The sequence below is a fragment of the Dioscorea cayenensis genome, chromosome 2, assembly GCF_009730915.1.
Source record: "Dioscorea cayenensis subsp. rotundata cultivar TDr96_F1 chromosome 2, TDr96_F1_v2_PseudoChromosome.rev07_lg8_w22 25.fasta, whole genome shotgun sequence".
Lineage (NCBI taxonomy): Eukaryota > Viridiplantae > Streptophyta > Magnoliopsida > Dioscoreales > Dioscoreaceae > Dioscorea > Dioscorea cayenensis.
Window position 1 is genome coordinate 21,595,584 of NC_052472.1, and position 18,102 is coordinate 21,613,685.

General features: G+C 38.3%; 1 protein-coding gene and 1 non-coding gene across 3 annotated transcripts; both read right to left on the minus strand.

Annotated features, from left to right (window-relative positions):
* Positions 1-1,955: 1,955 nt before the first annotated feature.
* LOC120282046 lies at positions 1,956-2,062 on the minus strand. Its single transcript, XR_005542891.1, has one exon. It is a non-coding gene; the product is annotated as a small nucleolar RNA R71 (small nucleolar RNA).
* Positions 2,063-13,444: 11,382 nt separating this feature from the next.
* Positions 13,445-15,795, minus strand: LOC120278660 (caffeic acid 3-O-methyltransferase-like). 2 transcript variants are annotated; one of them, XM_039285392.1, is made up of 4 exons: positions 15,342-15,795; positions 14,059-14,369; positions 13,881-13,945; positions 13,445-13,792 (listed from the first exon to the last, which is right to left on the minus strand). In XM_039285392.1, exons 1-4 carry the CDS (start codon positions 15,728-15,730, stop codon positions 13,499-13,501), a joined length of 1,059 nt encoding a protein of 352 aa, XP_039141326.1. In that variant the 5' UTR covers positions 15,731-15,795; the 3' UTR covers positions 13,445-13,498. The 2 variants fall into 2 exon arrangements, with proteins under 2 accessions (XP_039141326.1, XP_039141332.1); XM_039285398.1 differs by having other exon boundaries at positions 13,606-13,792; positions 13,873-13,945.
* Between the last annotated feature and the right edge of the window lie 2,307 nt (positions 15,796-18,102).

Consider the following 18,102-nt stretch of genomic DNA (forward strand, 5'->3'; position numbering starts at 1 on the left):
AATAGAAGATATTTACTTGATGGAGTTTTGCCTACCCCAAATAGTGTCAATGTTGAGCTCCATAGCGAGTGGTATAGCACCTGTGGATGGGGGCCATAAGGAGTGGTATAGCACTCGGGATGGAGGCCATCAAGGGGGCTATAGGGAGTGGTATAGCACTCGGGATGGAGGCCATCAAGGGGGTATGATGAGTGGTATATAGAGGGATTTTTGGAGAAAGATTAGGGACTTTTTGGGGCTAGACTTTTTCTTGGCCTCTTGGGCCGCCGCCACCACACACTCTTGAGGCCTTCCGGCCATCTTCCGGCGACGATCCTTGTGGGAAACGAGCACACATCATCACCAAGAGGGAGAGGAGCATAGGAGAAGGAGTTGGAGTGAAGATCTAAGCCACCATTGCATCACCATTCAAGGCTCCATCCATTCAAGGGGATCTAGACCGTAGAGGGGGTTTTCTTGCTTCTTTATTGTCTTTCTTTTCCTTGTATGTTGTTTAAGTGTCCCTTGTCATGAGGGATTAACTTATTGTTGTGTTTGGATTTGGATGAACCCTAGGGCTAATCTTGTGTATGAACTTGGAATGTTGTTCTTCATTGATTTTGATGGTTGTTTGAGATTCAATCTTTCATGCTTTCATGTCTAGAATTACATGTATGGAGAGATCCGTAATTCTACTATGAGTTGTATGCGTAGATGTGACCTACTCACGTGTACTAGATCTAGGAGAGATTGAAAGGGGATGCTTGTGCCTACACGCCGAGAGATCGGGTGTTGGTAGCCCTCCATTGCTAGGTTTAAGCCGAAGGATAGTAGGTTTACTCCTATTAGAGAACTCCAAGAACATAATGCGATCATAGGTGTGTTAATCCGGAAGAGATTCCGATTGACATTCGTATGGGATCAGGGGTTAGTCACCGAGAGATTGGGGCTAATCTACTCACGAGGTCTCTTGGTCTCAATTATCATCAATGCATCTTTAACTCATCTTAGTTCGGGACTTAATGACAACCCTAGGTGGATTCCTTGTCCAAACACGACCTTCTCATGCTTGATACTCCCTTGTTTATTTACATCTGTGTGCTAGTTACCCGGCCATAGATTAGTTAGTTTATTTTATTTTATTTCATTTGTTCTTCATACCAAGAATTGTAGGCTAGATAATAGATGAAGGGTGAGTAATAATACTTCCTTGGCCCCGTGGAATACTACGACCCCTGTGTCACTCACAGGGTATTACTTGGCGATCCCGTACACTTGCGGGCGATCAATCAAGTTTTTGGCGCCGTTGCCGGGGAGCATTAAGGAATTCTAGGAAACTTCTAGCTTATTGCTCTAACAATTTTTTTTTCTTTTATTTCTTCCTTTCATTTGTCTTATTTTTTTTTCTTGAGCTTAACTTTCTTTATCTTTCTTGACTTTGCAAGGTACTGTGCATGACACGAACAAATCGATCAAATTTAGTTGCACAAGACAGTGAAATTGAGAGAACCTTGCATCGAAGACTTAGAGAAGTGGGCGAAAGCATTAGTGAAAGAAACATTGAAATTGAGGACACAGAATCTGTAATCATGGTCGAAGAAAGACGTACTTTTTATCCGAATATGAAAGGCCACAATTCACGGTGAAGAATTTAGTGTGCAAGCGCCATCCATCGCCACAAATAATTTTTGAGATCAAGGCAAGCACCATCGGCATGGTCCAAAAATTCAGTCCAATTTAATGGCCTTGCAAAATGAAGATGCCCATGATCATCTTTCCCGCTTTCCTTCAAATTTGTTCTACCTTCAAGATAAACGGGGATGATCGACGATGCGATCCAGCTACGATTATTTCCTTTCAGTTTGAGAGATGGAGCATATCGGTGGCTCACATCCTTATCGCCGGGGTCGATCAAAACATGGAAAGATATGGTGGAGAAATTTTTGGGAAGGTATTTTCCTCCTAGCAAAGCGGCGAAGCTAAGGCAAGAAATTTCGGCATTCAAACAAGGAGAGTCGGAGACATTATTTGAAGCTTATGAGAGATTCAAGGACCTTCTTCAAAGATGCCCCCATCATGGCTTTGCTTCTTGGATGTGAGTTCAGATCATCTACAACGGGTTGAATTATGCAACTCGTCAATTAATTGATGCCGCAGCGGGTGGATCTCTTAGTAACAAGTACCCCGATGAGGCCGAGCAACTCCTTGAATCAATGGCAAGCAATGAGTCTCATTGGGCCTCAAGAGGTGCACCACAAAAAGGGGCCGGAATCTATGAAGTCAATGCTAATGATGCTCTTGCCGCAAAGGTTGATGTGTTGTCTCGAAAGCTAGACATGCTCATGGGTGGTAGCTCGAAGTCAGAATCGGTGATGAGTTGTAGCACTTGTGGTGGAGGGCATGGAGTCGCCCAATGTCCTATTGCTAGTTCCTCCGTCGCCCCTATTGAGAATGTTGATTATATTGGGGGACAAAGGCCACAAGGGAATCCCTACAACAGAACTTATAATCCGGGGTGGAAATACCACCCAAACTTTTCATGGAATCGGGGGCAACAACGTAAAAGTCTGCACCACCTCCACAAGGTTCCCAAATGCAACAACCAATATTGGAGAAGAGGTTCACTCATCGAAGATGTACTTGCAAGTTCATGATTAACACCCGAATCAAGATTCAACAAAGATAACTAGCAAGTATGGATACTCGGCTCAAGAAGGTGAATGCTCGACTTGCTCAACATGCCGGACAGTTCAATGAGATTGGCTCCATTTTGCGAAACCTTCAAGCCTCTATACAATCCCTTGAGCACCAAGTGGGGCAGCTTGCTAAAGCTAATTCTGAGCGACCTTCAGGTAGTCTCCCTAGCAACACTGAGGAGAACCCAAGAGAGCACTTGAAGGCCATCGCCCTTAGGAGCGGGAAACAGGTTGAGACAAGGGTCGGAGTTGACCCAAGTGTCAAGGAGACTAGGGTAGCCGAAGTGGAAGACCCTAACATAATGGAGAAAGTTATTGATAGAAGCAAGCAAAGTGAAGATAAGGAAATTCCATCAAAGGGTTCATCAAAACCGTCGGAATACAAACCTCCAATTCCCTACCCGGCTAGATTGAAGCAAGATAAGGAGGATGCTCAATTCAGAAAATTCATCAACATCTTCAAGCAACTCCACATAAACATCCCGATAGTGGAAGCTTTAACTCAAATGCCCAAGTATGCCAAGTTCTTGAAAGAATTGCTAACAAACAAGAGAAAGTTGGAAGAAGAGGGCACAGTAGCACTCACGGGAAATTGCTCGGCCATTTTGGAGAAAAAGCTCCCACAAAAATTGAAGGATCCGGGAAGCTTCATAATCCCATGTGTACTTGAGGGTGGAGTCCAAGAAAATGCCCTTGCAGACTCGGGGGCAAGCATTAATGTTATGCCCTACACCATGTACGTGAAGCTTGGTCTTGATGAACTTAGACCCACAAGAATGATTTTACAATTGGCGGATCGATCAACAAGGAAGCCTCGTGGAATTGTAGAAGATGTGATTGTCCGGGTGGACAAATTTGTGTTTCCGGTGGATTTTGTCATCATGGATATTGATGAAGATGTGGAGACACCGTTGATTCTTGGTCGGCCATTCCTCACTACCTCCGGTGCCCTAATTGACCTTAAAGGAGGAAAAATTAACATTAAGAGTTGGTGAGGAAGAAGCGAGTGTACACTCTACCCGACGGCCATGAAACACTCTTTAGACCATGATGACATGCTTTATTTTTGTTGATGAAACTGAACTTTTAATTTCTGATTGTGTGCGGAAGTATTATCATTAAACCCATTGGATGAGTTCTTGGGAGAGCTAGAAAATGAAGATCAAGAAGAACCTCACTCTCCTCTTCCAAGTTCCAATTTGAAGTGGCAAAATGGAGAAGGTTATGTGCACCAATGCCAAAAGAAAAAGAAAAAGAAAGATTCAATGTTGAAAAAGATTTGGAGGGAGGTTCGGGGAAAGAAGAAGAAAGGTAGTACTCATTCTCATCAAACACCTCAAGAAAAGAAGGTACAATCTTCACCTCCCTTTGTTCATGAAAAGTGTGAAATTCATTCATTGATGTCTTTGAATTTACCGGGAAGAAACAACAACAATTCAATGATGACCGGGGAAATTTCAAAACTATTCGAGCCCCCATGAGATAAGTAACAAGGTACGCCAAGCTCGTGACGTTAAACAAAGCGCTTCTTGGGAGGCAAACCCAAGCATTCGGGGGGTTTATTTTCATGTTTATGGGTTCTTTGTGTTCATGTTCTTGTTATTTTTCGTATTTTCTTAGAGTTGTTAATTTGAATAAGTCCATGCTCTCATTATTTTGTTTATCATGATCATTGTCCATGTGGTTGTTCACTTGATTTTATTATGGAGTTGCACTTGTTTGGGCTATCATTTTATGTGTTAGATCATAACTTTGAGCCATTATTTCATGGTGGAGATGATTTTAGAACCTTTTGTAACCATAGCCATGTGTTTGGAGAAGCAAAGAAGTCTTTAAATCAAGTTTTTAGGGCCTCACGGCCTCTATGAGGAGTGCATAGAGACCATCAAGAAAATTCAGAAACTTTACACTACTCCTCGCGGGCTCTATGAGGAGTGCATAGAGACCATCAAGAAAATTCAGAAACTTTTCACTACTCCTCGCGGGCTCTATGAGCACCTCATAGAGACCGTGAAGACCCTTTTTCTTCATGAGAACCTTGTCAACTTGTCTCTCTCCTCATTCTTCTTCTTCTCCAACCGTGACCTAGCCTCCATGATCTACCTCTCCATGGCCGGATCTCACTAAATACCACTCTAAATCATCTCCACATCTCCTTGGGAAGTAGATCTAGTGTTCTTCTTCAAGCTCCACTCTAGTGCTCTCCTCCTTTGTTGGTATGAAGCTTATTGTGAATGAAAAATTTTCTTTTCTTTTCTTCTTGCTTTCTTGAGTTTTTGTGTGGATTGTTTCAAGCTTTTAGCTTGTATTTTGTGGTATGAACATCATGTATTTGATTGATCTCGAGTTTATGTACAAAATTTTTCAAATTCATGATGTTGGGGAAACTCTTGCAAATTGAATAGTATCCATACGGGCTCATTATGCCCGTATGGGTCCTATTCACCCCATTTTCTTCATGTTTCGTCCTTTTTCATGCCACATAATACACTCTCTTGGATTCCTTTCATTCTTACTTGAATTTTTATTAATGTAGGAATGCCACAAGTCAAGGAACTTGCCTCCAAACGTCCAAGAAACACTATGCCAACCCCGAAGAACCCCACTTTAAGCATGCTCATCATAAGGCTAAGTGTGGAGTTTTGAAGACCAAGCTATGTGGCACACTTCATCACATAGATTGGGGTATTTTGGAGACATTTGGGACGGATGACCAATTCAAGAAATTACTTTCACATGGGTTTTGGTGAATCTATTCTCAATTGATGATCATACCTTTTAGCAATTTACTTTGGAGGTTTTGAACAATTTTGAAGCACACCGTGACAACCACATCTTCAACATCTTGTGATGACTACTTGGACATTTGAGCATGGACATTTATTGTTATTTCTCTAGTTTGTTGTCTTGCTTTACTTTTTATGCAAGTGTGTTTGTTTGCTTGATTTCAATAAGTTGGTGAGGGGATGCCCTACCAACCTTGTGTAGAACTCTACTACTCTTTATCTAGTATTTTTTTGTTTGTTGACTACTCCCTATTATGTATTCTTGCAATCTTAATTTTTGTTTGGATTGATGATGCCCCTTATGCCTTGCAGTGCATTAAGGGAGTTTGGTGAGCCTCCCCACATTCCATGGAGGCCGGACCCGACATGAAACACTTGCGACACCTTTGGTTCGGGTCACTCCTCACCGTGTGCACAAGATTAACCGGGGAAGTTTGTTCCACCCTCCTCCATTGTTTTCATTGCATATATTACCATGCTTTTCATGCTTAGTGTACATTGGGGACAATGTACATCGCTAGGTGGGGGATGGGTGTATTTTATGATCTAGGTTATTATTTGCATGCTAGTTTACCCATGATGGCTTGTTCATTATTGTAAGACTCTTATAGCATGGATTAATGATTGATTTGAGTTACATATTTGTTGTTGTACTCTATTGAATCATGTTTCACCTCTAGTATTGTCTTGTGCACTTTCGGATCTTGTGTTGATGCCCACTGGAATAGCCAACTTGACTACTCTATCTCTCTTGATTGCTTAACACACAACTTTGAGTACTTGGCCTTAGAATACTAAGTTCTATCTTTCAATGTACTCTTACGAACTTCTAAGTCTTGTTGAGCTAACCCTAGTTTTGTGGCATGTAGAGTAGTATGAAGACATGATCTAGGGTGATTGTGAAAAACAAAAACAAAAACAAAAAAATGAAAGAGAAATGAAAAAAAGTGAAAAAGAGTAAAAAAAGAAAAAAATGAGTCTATGTCAAGTATTCCTCTCGCTAATGAAGCATGAATGCGTCTATGTAGATCGTAATCGAGTAGTTAGGGTGGCTCTTGTGCCTAACCAAAGATGTGCACCCTCCGAGAAAGATTTTTTTAGTGCAGTCTATGTTAGTCGGGACTCGAAAAAGAAAGGAAATAAAATGGAATGAAAATAAAAACCCTAGTGATCTTTTTGGCTACCTACTAGAGGTTTTGAGAAGAATAGGGAATTAGTTCGAGTTCAAGACTTGGAAGGATCTTACTTGTTCATTGAAGTAGTGCTTAGCATTTTAGGACTTAGTACTCTTTGCAAGTGGAGTGATTAGCATCTAGAGCTGTACTCATTGGAGTCAGTCGGCTATACCAAGTCAGGGTAGATGAAATACAAGGTTCACACACACGGCACAGATATATACAAGGTGAGACATGATCTTTCTGTTGTGCTTACTGCGTGTAACTCATCATCTAGTTATCATTTTCCATGCTTGTGGAGTCTTGTATTTATTTAAGCCGGAGGTGATACACTTAGCCACTTATCATTATCTTTGTTTTTCATGATGTGTTTGCTTGGGGACAAGCAAATGCTTAGGTGTGGGGATATTTGATAAGTGTCTAAATGTACGTATTTGAGTGCATGTATTTGTTACCTCTAGCATGTATTTTCATTAGAATTGATGCCCGTTTTGTGCTTAATCGTGTGTTATTTGCTTTTGCGGCACGGGAACACCATGGATGACACGAGGATATGATTCGGGTGAAAAAGAGAAGAAAAACCGGGGCGTAGTAATCGTAGTCGGAAGCACTCGCAAAGACCGACACTCGTAGCAAGATTACTCGTAGTCGCCACTATAGCACCGGAGAGTTTCAAGTCGATTTGGATCATGGCATACGGCCTCAATGCTGCCCGGTATAGAGCCCGGGATGATCACTGTAGCTATAATAGAAGATATTTACTTGATAGAGTTTGCCTACCCCAAATAGTGTCAATGTTGAGCTCCATAGCGAGTGGTATAGCACTCAGGATGGGGGCCATAAGGAGTGGTATAGCACTCGGGATGGAGGCCATCAATGGGCTATAGGGAGTGGTATAGCACTCGGGATGGAGGCCATCAAGGGGGTATGATGAGTGGTATATAGAGGGATTTTTGGAGAAAGATGGGGGACTTTTGGCTAGACTTTTTGGCCTCTTGGGCGCCCGCCACCACACACTCTTGAGGCCTTCCGCCATCTTCCTGCGACGATCCTTGTGGGAAACGAGCACACATCATCACCAAGAGGGAGAGGAGCATAGGAGAAGGAGTTGGAGTGAAGATCTAAGCCACCATTGCATCACCATTCAAGGCTCCATCCATTCAAGGGGATCTAGACCGTAGAGGGGGTTTTCTTGCTTCTTTATTGTCTTTCTTTTCCTTGTATGTTGTTTAAGTGTCCCTTGTCATGAGGGATTAACTTATTGTTGTGTTTGGATTTGGATGAACCCTAGGGCTAATCTTGTGTATGAACTTGGAATGTTGTTCTTCATTGATTTTTGATGGTTGTTTTGAGATTCAATCTTTCATGCTTTCATGTCTAGAATTACATGTATGGAGAGATCCGTAATTCTACTATGAGTTGTATGCGTAGATGTGACCTACTCACGTGTACTAGATCTAGGAGAGATTGAAAGGGGATGCTTGTGCCTACACGCCGAGAGATCGGGTGTTGGTAGCCCTCCATTGCTAGGTTTAAGCCGAAGGATAGTAGGTTTACTCTTATTAGAGAACTCCAAGAACATAATGCGATCATAGGGTGTGTTAATCCCGGAAGAGATTCCGATTGACATTCGTATGGGATCGGGGGTTAGTCACCGAGAGATTGGGGCTAATCTACTCACGAGGTCTCTTGGTCTCAATTATCATCAATGCATCTTTAACTCATCTTAGTTCGGTACTTAATGACAACCCTAGGTGGATTCCTTGTCCAAACACGACCTTCTCATGCTTGATACTCCCTTGTTTATTTACATCCGTGTGCTAGTTACCCGCCACGATTAGTTAGTTTATTTTTATTTTTATTTCATTTGTTCTTCATACCAAGAATTGTAGGCTAGATAATAGATGAAGGGTGAGTAATAATACTTCCTTGGCCCCGTGGAATACTACGACCCCTGTGTCACTCACAGGGTATTACTTGGCGATCCCGTACACTTGCGGACGATCAATTAGAGATCCGGTAATAACTTATTAAATAAAGGGGCCCATTTTTGGGATAAATTTATGATAAAAGAGTAGGCCCATGAGTCCATAACTACTTAAATTAATTAAATATATGAATGAGAAAGTCCAATCCTTTCCTCTCATATCCCAAATTTCACTTTTGCCCTAGTTTTTCAGAGGTCCTCCAACTAACGATCTCTCCTATTCAAACAATCAAACTATTTTTTTCTTTGTTAGGTCTGACGACGTGGATTGGTATTATTTGACAAGTCAAGTAGTGACATGGAAAGAGGAAAGTGACATGGCAATGATGACATGGAAAAAAGAAAGAATGACTAGGATGATGATGTGGCAAAATATGGATGTCATGACATGTGAAGATACAAGGATTAGAAGATCAAGATGAAGACTATGTTTAAAAGATATTTCTCTCAATGGAATCATGTGATGATCATCTATTTTTGAAAAGTGCACCAAGTCCAAAGAATATCTTCAAGAAGGATAAGTTTTATTTAAAGTATGTTTATCTATCCTTGGTAAGATCCTGGATGATAAATCATATCTTTGATAGAACTTTTTTTTGGAAAGATCTATTTTAAAAAGGGAAAGGAATATTCTATCATTGGCAAGAAATCAAGATCATGAAGATTGCATGGAACTTAGTTTGGTGTGAAGCTATTAGAAGACACAAATTAAGATAGGCAAGGACAAGCCAATGAGATTATCAAGACCATATTTAACAACACAATTTGAAGAAAGATCCAAGAGCTAATTATGGGCGGAGTTATTCAAGGAGACTAATCATGTATGAAGATTGATTAAAGTTTACATGAGATATGATTAGAGATTTGAAGATCCAAGTATAGATGATTAAAGATAATGCTTGAAGATATTGAAGGCTGAACTTGGATGAGATGAGATCAAGTTTAGTAACAATATTTCCATGAGTCAAACGAAGATTATTTGGGAAGACCAAACTTGGACCAAGTTTGGAAAGAAGATCGGGAGATCTTCGGTGATCATCTTTGCTAAGATGGTTGCGTGTGCCTTGATAGGCGTGTTCCTTGGGAAAGGAGACTTGCTGAAAATGACGTGAGAAAGGAAGCAGCTGCAGGTAGGAGGAGCTCGAGTCGAGTCAACTGTTATGAGACAGACTGAAGGAACCAGGAAGGTTGAAGGTCACAGATTCGAGTGCAACTAGCTTGAACTCAGTCATGTTTAGTAAGGTGGACTGTGTTGCAACTGGGTTTTGCAATATCTAACTTTGGAAGGTGTTCAAGTTAGAAAGCCGGGGAGAATTCTAAAAGAGGAAGGTTTATTTGGACGTCGATGCGTCTATATAAGATATCTTGCTTGAAGATTAATTTAGGATGAGCCACGAGTGAGAGACCCTTTTGTGAGGGTTGAGGAGAGTGGGCATCGGTCAATCTTAAGAGGGTATTCTTTGTCTTGAGAGAATAAGGGAGTGTTGTACTCTTTATTCTATAATCTCTTTTAGTGGATTGTTTCTCCGGGCTTGGCCCCCAGATGTAGGCAAGGTTGTACCTAATTGGGTTACCAACTTGCGTGTCTCTTTCTCTTGCTTGATTGTGTGTGTGCGTGTGTGTCCAATCTTTGAGTGAGTTATTAAGTGGCTTATTTTACTACACTACCCACCGGAACTATCATTCTTATTCTGATACAAAAATAGTGATTCAACCAAAATCTTTTTAGGTAGGTGATTTTCCACTTATTTATAGGATCATTTGCATCTATTGACTTAGATTAGATTATATTTTAGGTATTTGTTCACTATTTTTGTATATTTTGTTCGGTTATTCATCACTAGAGCATCCATAGGATTTAAATATAATTGAATTTTTACTCATGTTTGGATGATTGTAACTAGTGAGTTTCATTTTGAAATTGTGAAGTGAAATTAGACCTTGTTTCATGTAGGAAAATCTGAGCATTGAATTATTCTTATGTGAGGAGAGTATTATTTTGATTTTAATTTTGATTTTTTTCATTATTAAATATACTTACTGTTTGATTTGATTGTCATCACCAAATTTGCAATGAAAATATTTTTTTTATATGATAAGCATATATTATATATGAACCCCACTACATAAACTTCTTGAATATGCCATTGATTAAATAACTTCTTACAATGAAAACTATTTGGTATACTTTAGTTTTGACTGATATCATACACATTTATTATGCAAACAAATAAGTGCAACTAAAATTTTAAATTATTAATATTATATTTAATGTAAACTACTAAATGTTATAAAAACTATTTAAATTTGTTCGTTGAAATATTCTATGAGCAAATTATATATAGGGCAAATTGCTTGCATACCTCTAGGGTAATTTTTTTGGGTGGGTACTAAACTTTCCCATATTGCAACTTGAGCACTTAATTTTATTTTAATTTGTAACTAAGTGAGCACATTATTTCAATTTGTTTTAATGGGAGGGCACAAGAGCTATTCCGGCATGGGTTTGCTGATGAGTCCACCGGCTTGCTGACATGGATGATGCTTTACCACATCAACCGCTCATGTGGTAAGTTCCACATAAGCAACTTATCCACGTGTCCTCCCTCCAACGCCACGTAAGCGCCAGCTCAACAAAACCCCCCTTTCTTCTTTTCTCCCCTAAAGCTTCTCCCCCATTCTCATCCTCTGCCCTAATTTCTCCAGATCCACCAATGAGCTCCGGCTAGGGACAGCATTCCTCCGGCTAGGAAAATCACAATAATTTTGTGGCATTCTTTATCCGTTTAAATTTAATTGTTTATACATGATTAATTAGAAATCACAAAAATTCATTTAAAAATAATGGTGGATTAAATTTCTGAAATTATAAATCCTCTACAACATTTTTCAGATACAACAATAAAATCATGGACGAAGTTTTACAACAATAAACTCAAACTTCATTCCATAAATTCAATAATGAATTCAAAGCTCAGTAAATTCAAAGCTTTACAGATATAAATTCAGGACTTCACAATAATGTTGGATGATGCAGGAACATGTAAATTCATCTTGCATGACTTGTTTGCTTTCAAAGACATATTGCCCCGCTTGGTATCATCAAGTTTAGTCGCAGAGGAATGGTATCCTTGACCAGATCTCACCGGTGGATCGATAGAGCTTAGGGACGAGAGATCTAGTTTCTTCAGCTACAATGCTACCTTCCCGAACAGAGGATGTTCTGGGTCACTTGGTGCGTAGGTGCAGTTGCGAAGAAGTGGTGTCCCTGGTCAGAGCTCACTGGTGGATCTGGAGAAATTAGGGCAAAGGATGAGAATGGGGAAGGAGTTCTCGGGGGAGAGAAGAAGAAAGGGGGGTTTTGTTGAGCTGGCGCCTACATGGCGTTGAAGGGAGGACACGTGGATAAGTTGCTTATGTGGTACTTACCACGTGAGCAGTTGACTTGGTAAAGCATCGTCCATGTCAGCAAACTGGTGGACACATCAGCAAACCCATGCTAGAATAGCCCTTGTGCCCTCTCGTTGAAACAAATTTGAAGTAATGTGCTCACTTAGTTACAAATTCCACTAATCCTTTCAAGCCACGCCATCTCAAATAGGCGTCAGAGATGTCTACGCCGTCCCCGGAGGTTTCAACCTAATCCTACTGGAACATCTCAACGCGACTACGCCTGACACCGTGGTATTTGCACATGTGCCGTTACCTACACCGTAAGAGGTCTCAACGTGATCAATGGCGTCACCGGATCGAGTTTACTCGGAGAACCTCCCAATATGTGTTTATCGTCGGTGGGCCAAACACCAACGACTACTATACTAATCGGATCCTCCACCACACTGAGATTGTTGTTTTTTAGAAGTTTAATGTGTTTTTGCATTAATGAACACATGTATTATTTTAGTTGATGTTAAAAAAGTTGGTGTTGGATGTAATTTGTTTTAAAGAATTTTATGAAGAACTTGTTTGTTCAAAAAATTTGATGTCCTTAAGAGAACTTAATCGTTAAAAACTTGATATTGGATGAATGTTCAAAAAAAAATTATTGCACTTCTTTCTTATAAATTTCATATGTGATTATATTTTGAGTAGGTGTATGAAATTATTTGTTATATATTGTTACATGTCGTAATTTTTATTTATTTTTAGGTTGTGTTTGTAAAGAGCATGTGATAATGTAAAATTTTTAGAGATATTTGTAAAAACCTTAAAAATATGAATTTACTCAAAAATTCATGATTTTTAATAATTTTTAAAAATAATTAAAGCGTATATAAAAAAATTACATTGGTTATTTATAATTTAAATAATTTAAAGTGTATTAAATATAATAAAAAAATTGATGGGTATATTTACAAACCCATAATGGTCATTTATTGAATGAAATGAGTAATGTTTACAAAATAAGGGGAAAAAAATTTAGAGGGGTATATAAGCAAACCGATTTTGGTAATTTACTCTTATTCCACCATTCAGAGTCAACTTAACCATATGGGCATATAAGCAAAGATAATTGATTTGTAGAGGTATACAAGCAAATATCATTTTTATGAGAGTATTTAAGCAAATTTATAATTTTACAAGGGTATGTAAGTAAAAAACCCTTATATATATATATATATATATTTTTTTAATAGTATGTATAAATGTATAGATTATTATTATTATTATTATTACTATTATTAAAATGGACACACTTATTAAATGGAGCGGGTTTTCTGTTTTTCTTTTTGATACATGGGAATGCAGATTCCCATAAAACAAAATACATATATTAATAAAAAAACACACTAATTGTCTATTACTTTAATAAGCGTGATTTATTCACTTTTATTAAAAATGCATAAAAGACTTCAATACAATGCAAGTTACAAGTCACATTGATTTATAGAATTCCATAATTAAAGACCTATAAATATTACACACAATTTTGAACCCAGAAAACCCACTTTCTTTAGCAAGAAATTGATACTCATCCTCAGTCCTTTCTTTACCCTTGGAATAAAAAATCAACTTGATAATGTCAAATTGAATGGCGCTCTTTGCTTCATCAATATTTTTAGGAATAACATGTTCTATGATAATTATTTTTCCATTATCTGGTAATGCCTTCCAGCAGTTTTTTAATATCTTTACACAATCAGCATCGCTCCAATTATGAAGTACGCCCTACATACAAAACTCTCATTATAATCGGGCCCCTCTAAAAAAATTGTTCACTTTTTAATTTTTAATGCATAAAAACTAACCAACAAACCTTTAGTACCATGGCATCACCACTGGGAACACTTTCAAACATATCACCCCCAACAAATTCCACTCCTGCATGCAAACAATCACAACCAATTTTTAACGTAAATCCATGCATGGTTTCCAAAACATATATATATATATATATATAACATAACTACCAATTAAATAAGGTCAAGATTAACCTTGAATAGGTTTTGCTTCGGAGACAGTATGAGGTAAATCAAAGTTGATGGCTTTGATGTGTGGGTACTTGGATATTATGAGGGAAAGAATACCACCATGGCCACCACCCACATCCACAAGCGCATTAATGCTCTCAAATCCGTTGTAGTTTTCAAGTATCTTCTTCATGAGCATCGTGGTTTGATTAAACATGGCTTTATTGAACATCTCAGCGATATGGGGATTTTTGTCCACATACTCATACCATGTCATTCCATGAGTCTTCACAAATGGGACACACCCATCTGACACTGCATGCTTCATATTTGTCCTGCATGTATAGAATCCAAGTAGAACTGATCATATTTGTCATACCATGTCATTTGTTAAAACAGTGCATGAGACATGATGTGAAAACTAAGAAGCTAGAAATTACCTGTTGAGGTCGCTCGTGTCTAGGCCACACGATTAATTTGGCAATAATATATCATATATATATTGATATATTATATCATTATATATATTATATACTGTATCTTTCACTCAATTATTTTGGCTATAATAACTTCTCATCCACACAAATATATACATATTTTGTATTAGTGACTTCTATTCAAATTTTAACATAGGTTATTTTTTATAAAAAAATTATTAAAAATGTATATAATATTAATATATATTAATATATTATTATATCATACAAATAATAAATATATCAATGTCTATTCATTAGAGTGTTCAATTGAGAATCAATGGCGTCTGTCAACATTCGTAGATAACGAATCCATAAACATTCACAGATGGCTCACCCTTTCTCTCTATATATGCTTTTAAGTCAACTGTATTAACTTAGTAGAACGTCCGTAGGCTTTAAAAGTTAGAGATAAAGAGACAAAAACATAACTTGGTATAGCAATAATAGTGTTAACATTAGCCAAAGAATGTATCATCAACCAAAACGTGTGGTTGAACTATCTATTCAGTTATTATAGATTTCTCTGCTATAGATGCTAGTAGAAATCAAGTTTAAGGACCAACCAAAACAAAACGGGTGGTTGAGCTACCCATTCAGTTTCTATAAATACGTTGTTGGATGGCGACCCAATGGTTCATCATGAATGTTAGTGGATATGTTATCTAGACTACCAATGATTAGCAGATGACAACCTATATATATATATATATATCTCATAATTTTAAAAATAATTTTATATATCTTTTAACTCCACTCATTTGAACCTTAATTTCTTCTCCAAAAAATGTAAATAAAATAAAATAAAATAATTAATTAAACAGGTTATACCATGTGTCAATCCAGGAGTTGGAGAGCTGCATGAACAAGAATGGAGCTATAGAGATTCCATCCTCATCCTTAGTGAACAACTTGCAACCCGGACCCAATCCATAGCGTCTCTTGCTCTTCCCATCCTCCTCTCCCACCACAGTCACCTCCTCGCAAGTCATCACTTTGTTGGCGGCCAAGAACCGAAACATTCTGTCGAGCACCTTGGGGGCGTCCGGGTTGCTGGTTTGGATCTTAGATGCGATCTCTTCTGGCGAGAGCAGAACGCCAGGCCCCGCTGCTGCCATGACCTCCAGCACGTCAAGCTCGATCAAAGCCTTCAGCATCATCGCCATCATGACGCCACCGCCGATGTCCATGGCGTTGTCGAATGCCGCTATGTCCCCCATTGGTGTTGCACGGGAGTAGTTTGTGTTTATAGCTAAGAGAAGAGAGAGTTTGTGGTTAACTGAGAGATGTGTCACCTGCCTTCGCTCTTCTTGGTTTTGGGTGCCTTTTTATAGTAATTAATAATAATTATTTATTTTCTAATTTGATGTTACAAGCGGCCACCTTGGACTACTTGTTTGGATGATCTTGATAGGCTAGCTGGAGCGGGCCTGCATGATCAATATTATTAGGTTTTAAATAAATGTTATTATTTTCAAGAGTTATTATTATTATTATTATTATTTTTTTTCGACCGGATTAATTTATATATGACCACTCACTAGCAGGCCGGCATGATTAATAATATTAATTTTAAATAAATATTATTATTTTAAACAACCAAAACATGAACATTAAATCAATCTTAATGATAATTAATAAAAAAACTGCTTGAAATATTTATTGGAGATGGTATTCGGCTCCAACTAACTGTTTAAAAAATAGCAACCAATGATAATATGTCAGATATATTATATTTAGAATGCATAGGCTCTCTAAAATAACTAAGCTCCAACAAAAGAGATAGGATTATTTTTTTTAAGTGATCACTTCACTATACTTTTGTTTCAAATTGGTCATTTAGCTTTAATTTGAATTAAACTAGTTACTTAATTTTAATTTGTTATTACCAGACAAATCACCCGTATGTTTCTTGGCCCCCATTGTTGATGTGGCTGTCAGAGAAGCCCCGTCAATATCTTGATTACACGTCATTTAGCATAGGAGGCATATCCACATGGACAAAATTTGTCGCGTGGATAGGGAACCCTCCGCATTAGTCACCCTCCATGCCAGCAGAGTTCCATGTCAGCCACCATCCATGTCGGCTATGGATAGCATTGTTCTTGAGAAGTAAACAAGGGTGATGCTCTAGGTGATGAATCTCCTTACCAATTCTTGAATGACCCAGCACCATTCCTAGTGGAAAAGAGGAAGATGAGGCCAGAGTTTTGCAGCCGGCGACGTTTGCAAGCAAAGGCTAAGCAAAATTGAAAGTGATGGCTGTTAACTGGAAGACAAGCAGGTAATGAGGAACCACCTGAGTATTGTAAGACAATCTTTGGAAACACTAACTTTGGGATGTATTTATTTATTTATTTATTTTTAACATTTTACTGTAAGAATGTGTGTGAATTGTTGTTGTCCTGCATTTGAAGTAAAGAGTTATGTCTTTAAGGAGAAATGTCCTCCCGACATGATTGTGATTTTTTCTGGTAAAAGAGACATGTTTGTTTCTATTTCGTTTTCCCATGAGTTTTTATTGTTTGATTTGAACATGTGGTAAATAAGGATTTATCTCCTTCTATGTGGTCCCCCAACAAGAGTAACTTTAAAGAAGTGCACTGTCCTAATTTTATTTGTTATAAACTTTGTATGTAGATGTCATCTGGTGAGCAAAACAATACAAAACTAATAAAAGATGCCACCAAGTGATTGTTGGAATGTAGACAAAACTTTAAATAAATCACAATTGATCAAGATAATGATTATTTTACTTTGAGTATGCATGTGCATGCTTGCGCTTAATGACTATTGCTTTACTTGAGGCCTATTTGGATGACTGTTATAACTCAATTTTCCAAGTCCATCACTATAACACTTATAGCTAGTACTGTAGTTTTTATGTGGTACTGTAGTTTAGGTACTGTAGCAACCCAATGTTTACTTTGCAACTTAGCCCTTTTTCCTCTCTTTCTCTCTACTTGCTTAGTTTCTTTTTCTTGGCGGAAAAGAAGATGGGCTGACCTTTGCTTTTCTTGCTAGTTTGAAGGTTCAAGGTCCTTCTACCCTTTTGCTTGAGCCTAGAGGTAAGCTTCCATCCCTTCTTGGTTTTCTTGATGCTTGGATGGAAAGTTGGAGCTAGGGCTTAAATTGTGTGTTGGTAAAAGCTTGAATTTATCCTCCTTTCTTGCTTGCTGATTGTTATATTAGAGAGGATGTTTTATATTGTTGTTCTTCTATAGTTGTATGTATCCTAAAACCATTTTTAGGAAAACGTGGTTACTGTAGATCGGGTTGGGGGTGGGGGATTCTATAGCAGTACTGTAGCACGGTGAACTTTAGTTATTCTTTGGTTTCTTTAGTTTAGAGTGAAAGCCCACTCTTATGAATTCATTAGTACCCAATTTTGAGCCAACCCTAAGATCGATTTAGGGTTGCATGTCAATATGACCTATGGTTTCATTTTTTTTTTGTTTTCTTTGTTTAATTCTTGTTTGTTGCTTGTGTATGTGCTTTGGCTTGGAGGTGAGAACTCGGCTCGTAGCAAGGAGCTGGCAGAGGAGTATTACATCCAAGAGTTAAATTGCCTAAGTAGCGAGTGGGATTTGTG

Bases quoted from the DNA above. Each gene is read 5' to 3' on its own strand.
- LOC120278660 (XM_039285392.1), bottom strand. From the start codon at position 15,730: ATGGGGGACATAGCGGCATTCGACAACGCCATGGACATCGGCGGTGGC. The intron at 13,946-14,058 runs GTTAATCTTGAC...GTTTGCATGCAG, and splicing joins CGAAGCAAAACCTATTCAAG to GAGTGGAATTTGTTGGGGGT. The intron at 13,793-13,880 runs GTTTGTTGGTTA...TTTTGTATGTAG, and splicing joins GTGATGCCATGGTACTAAAG to GGCGTACTTCATAATTGGAG.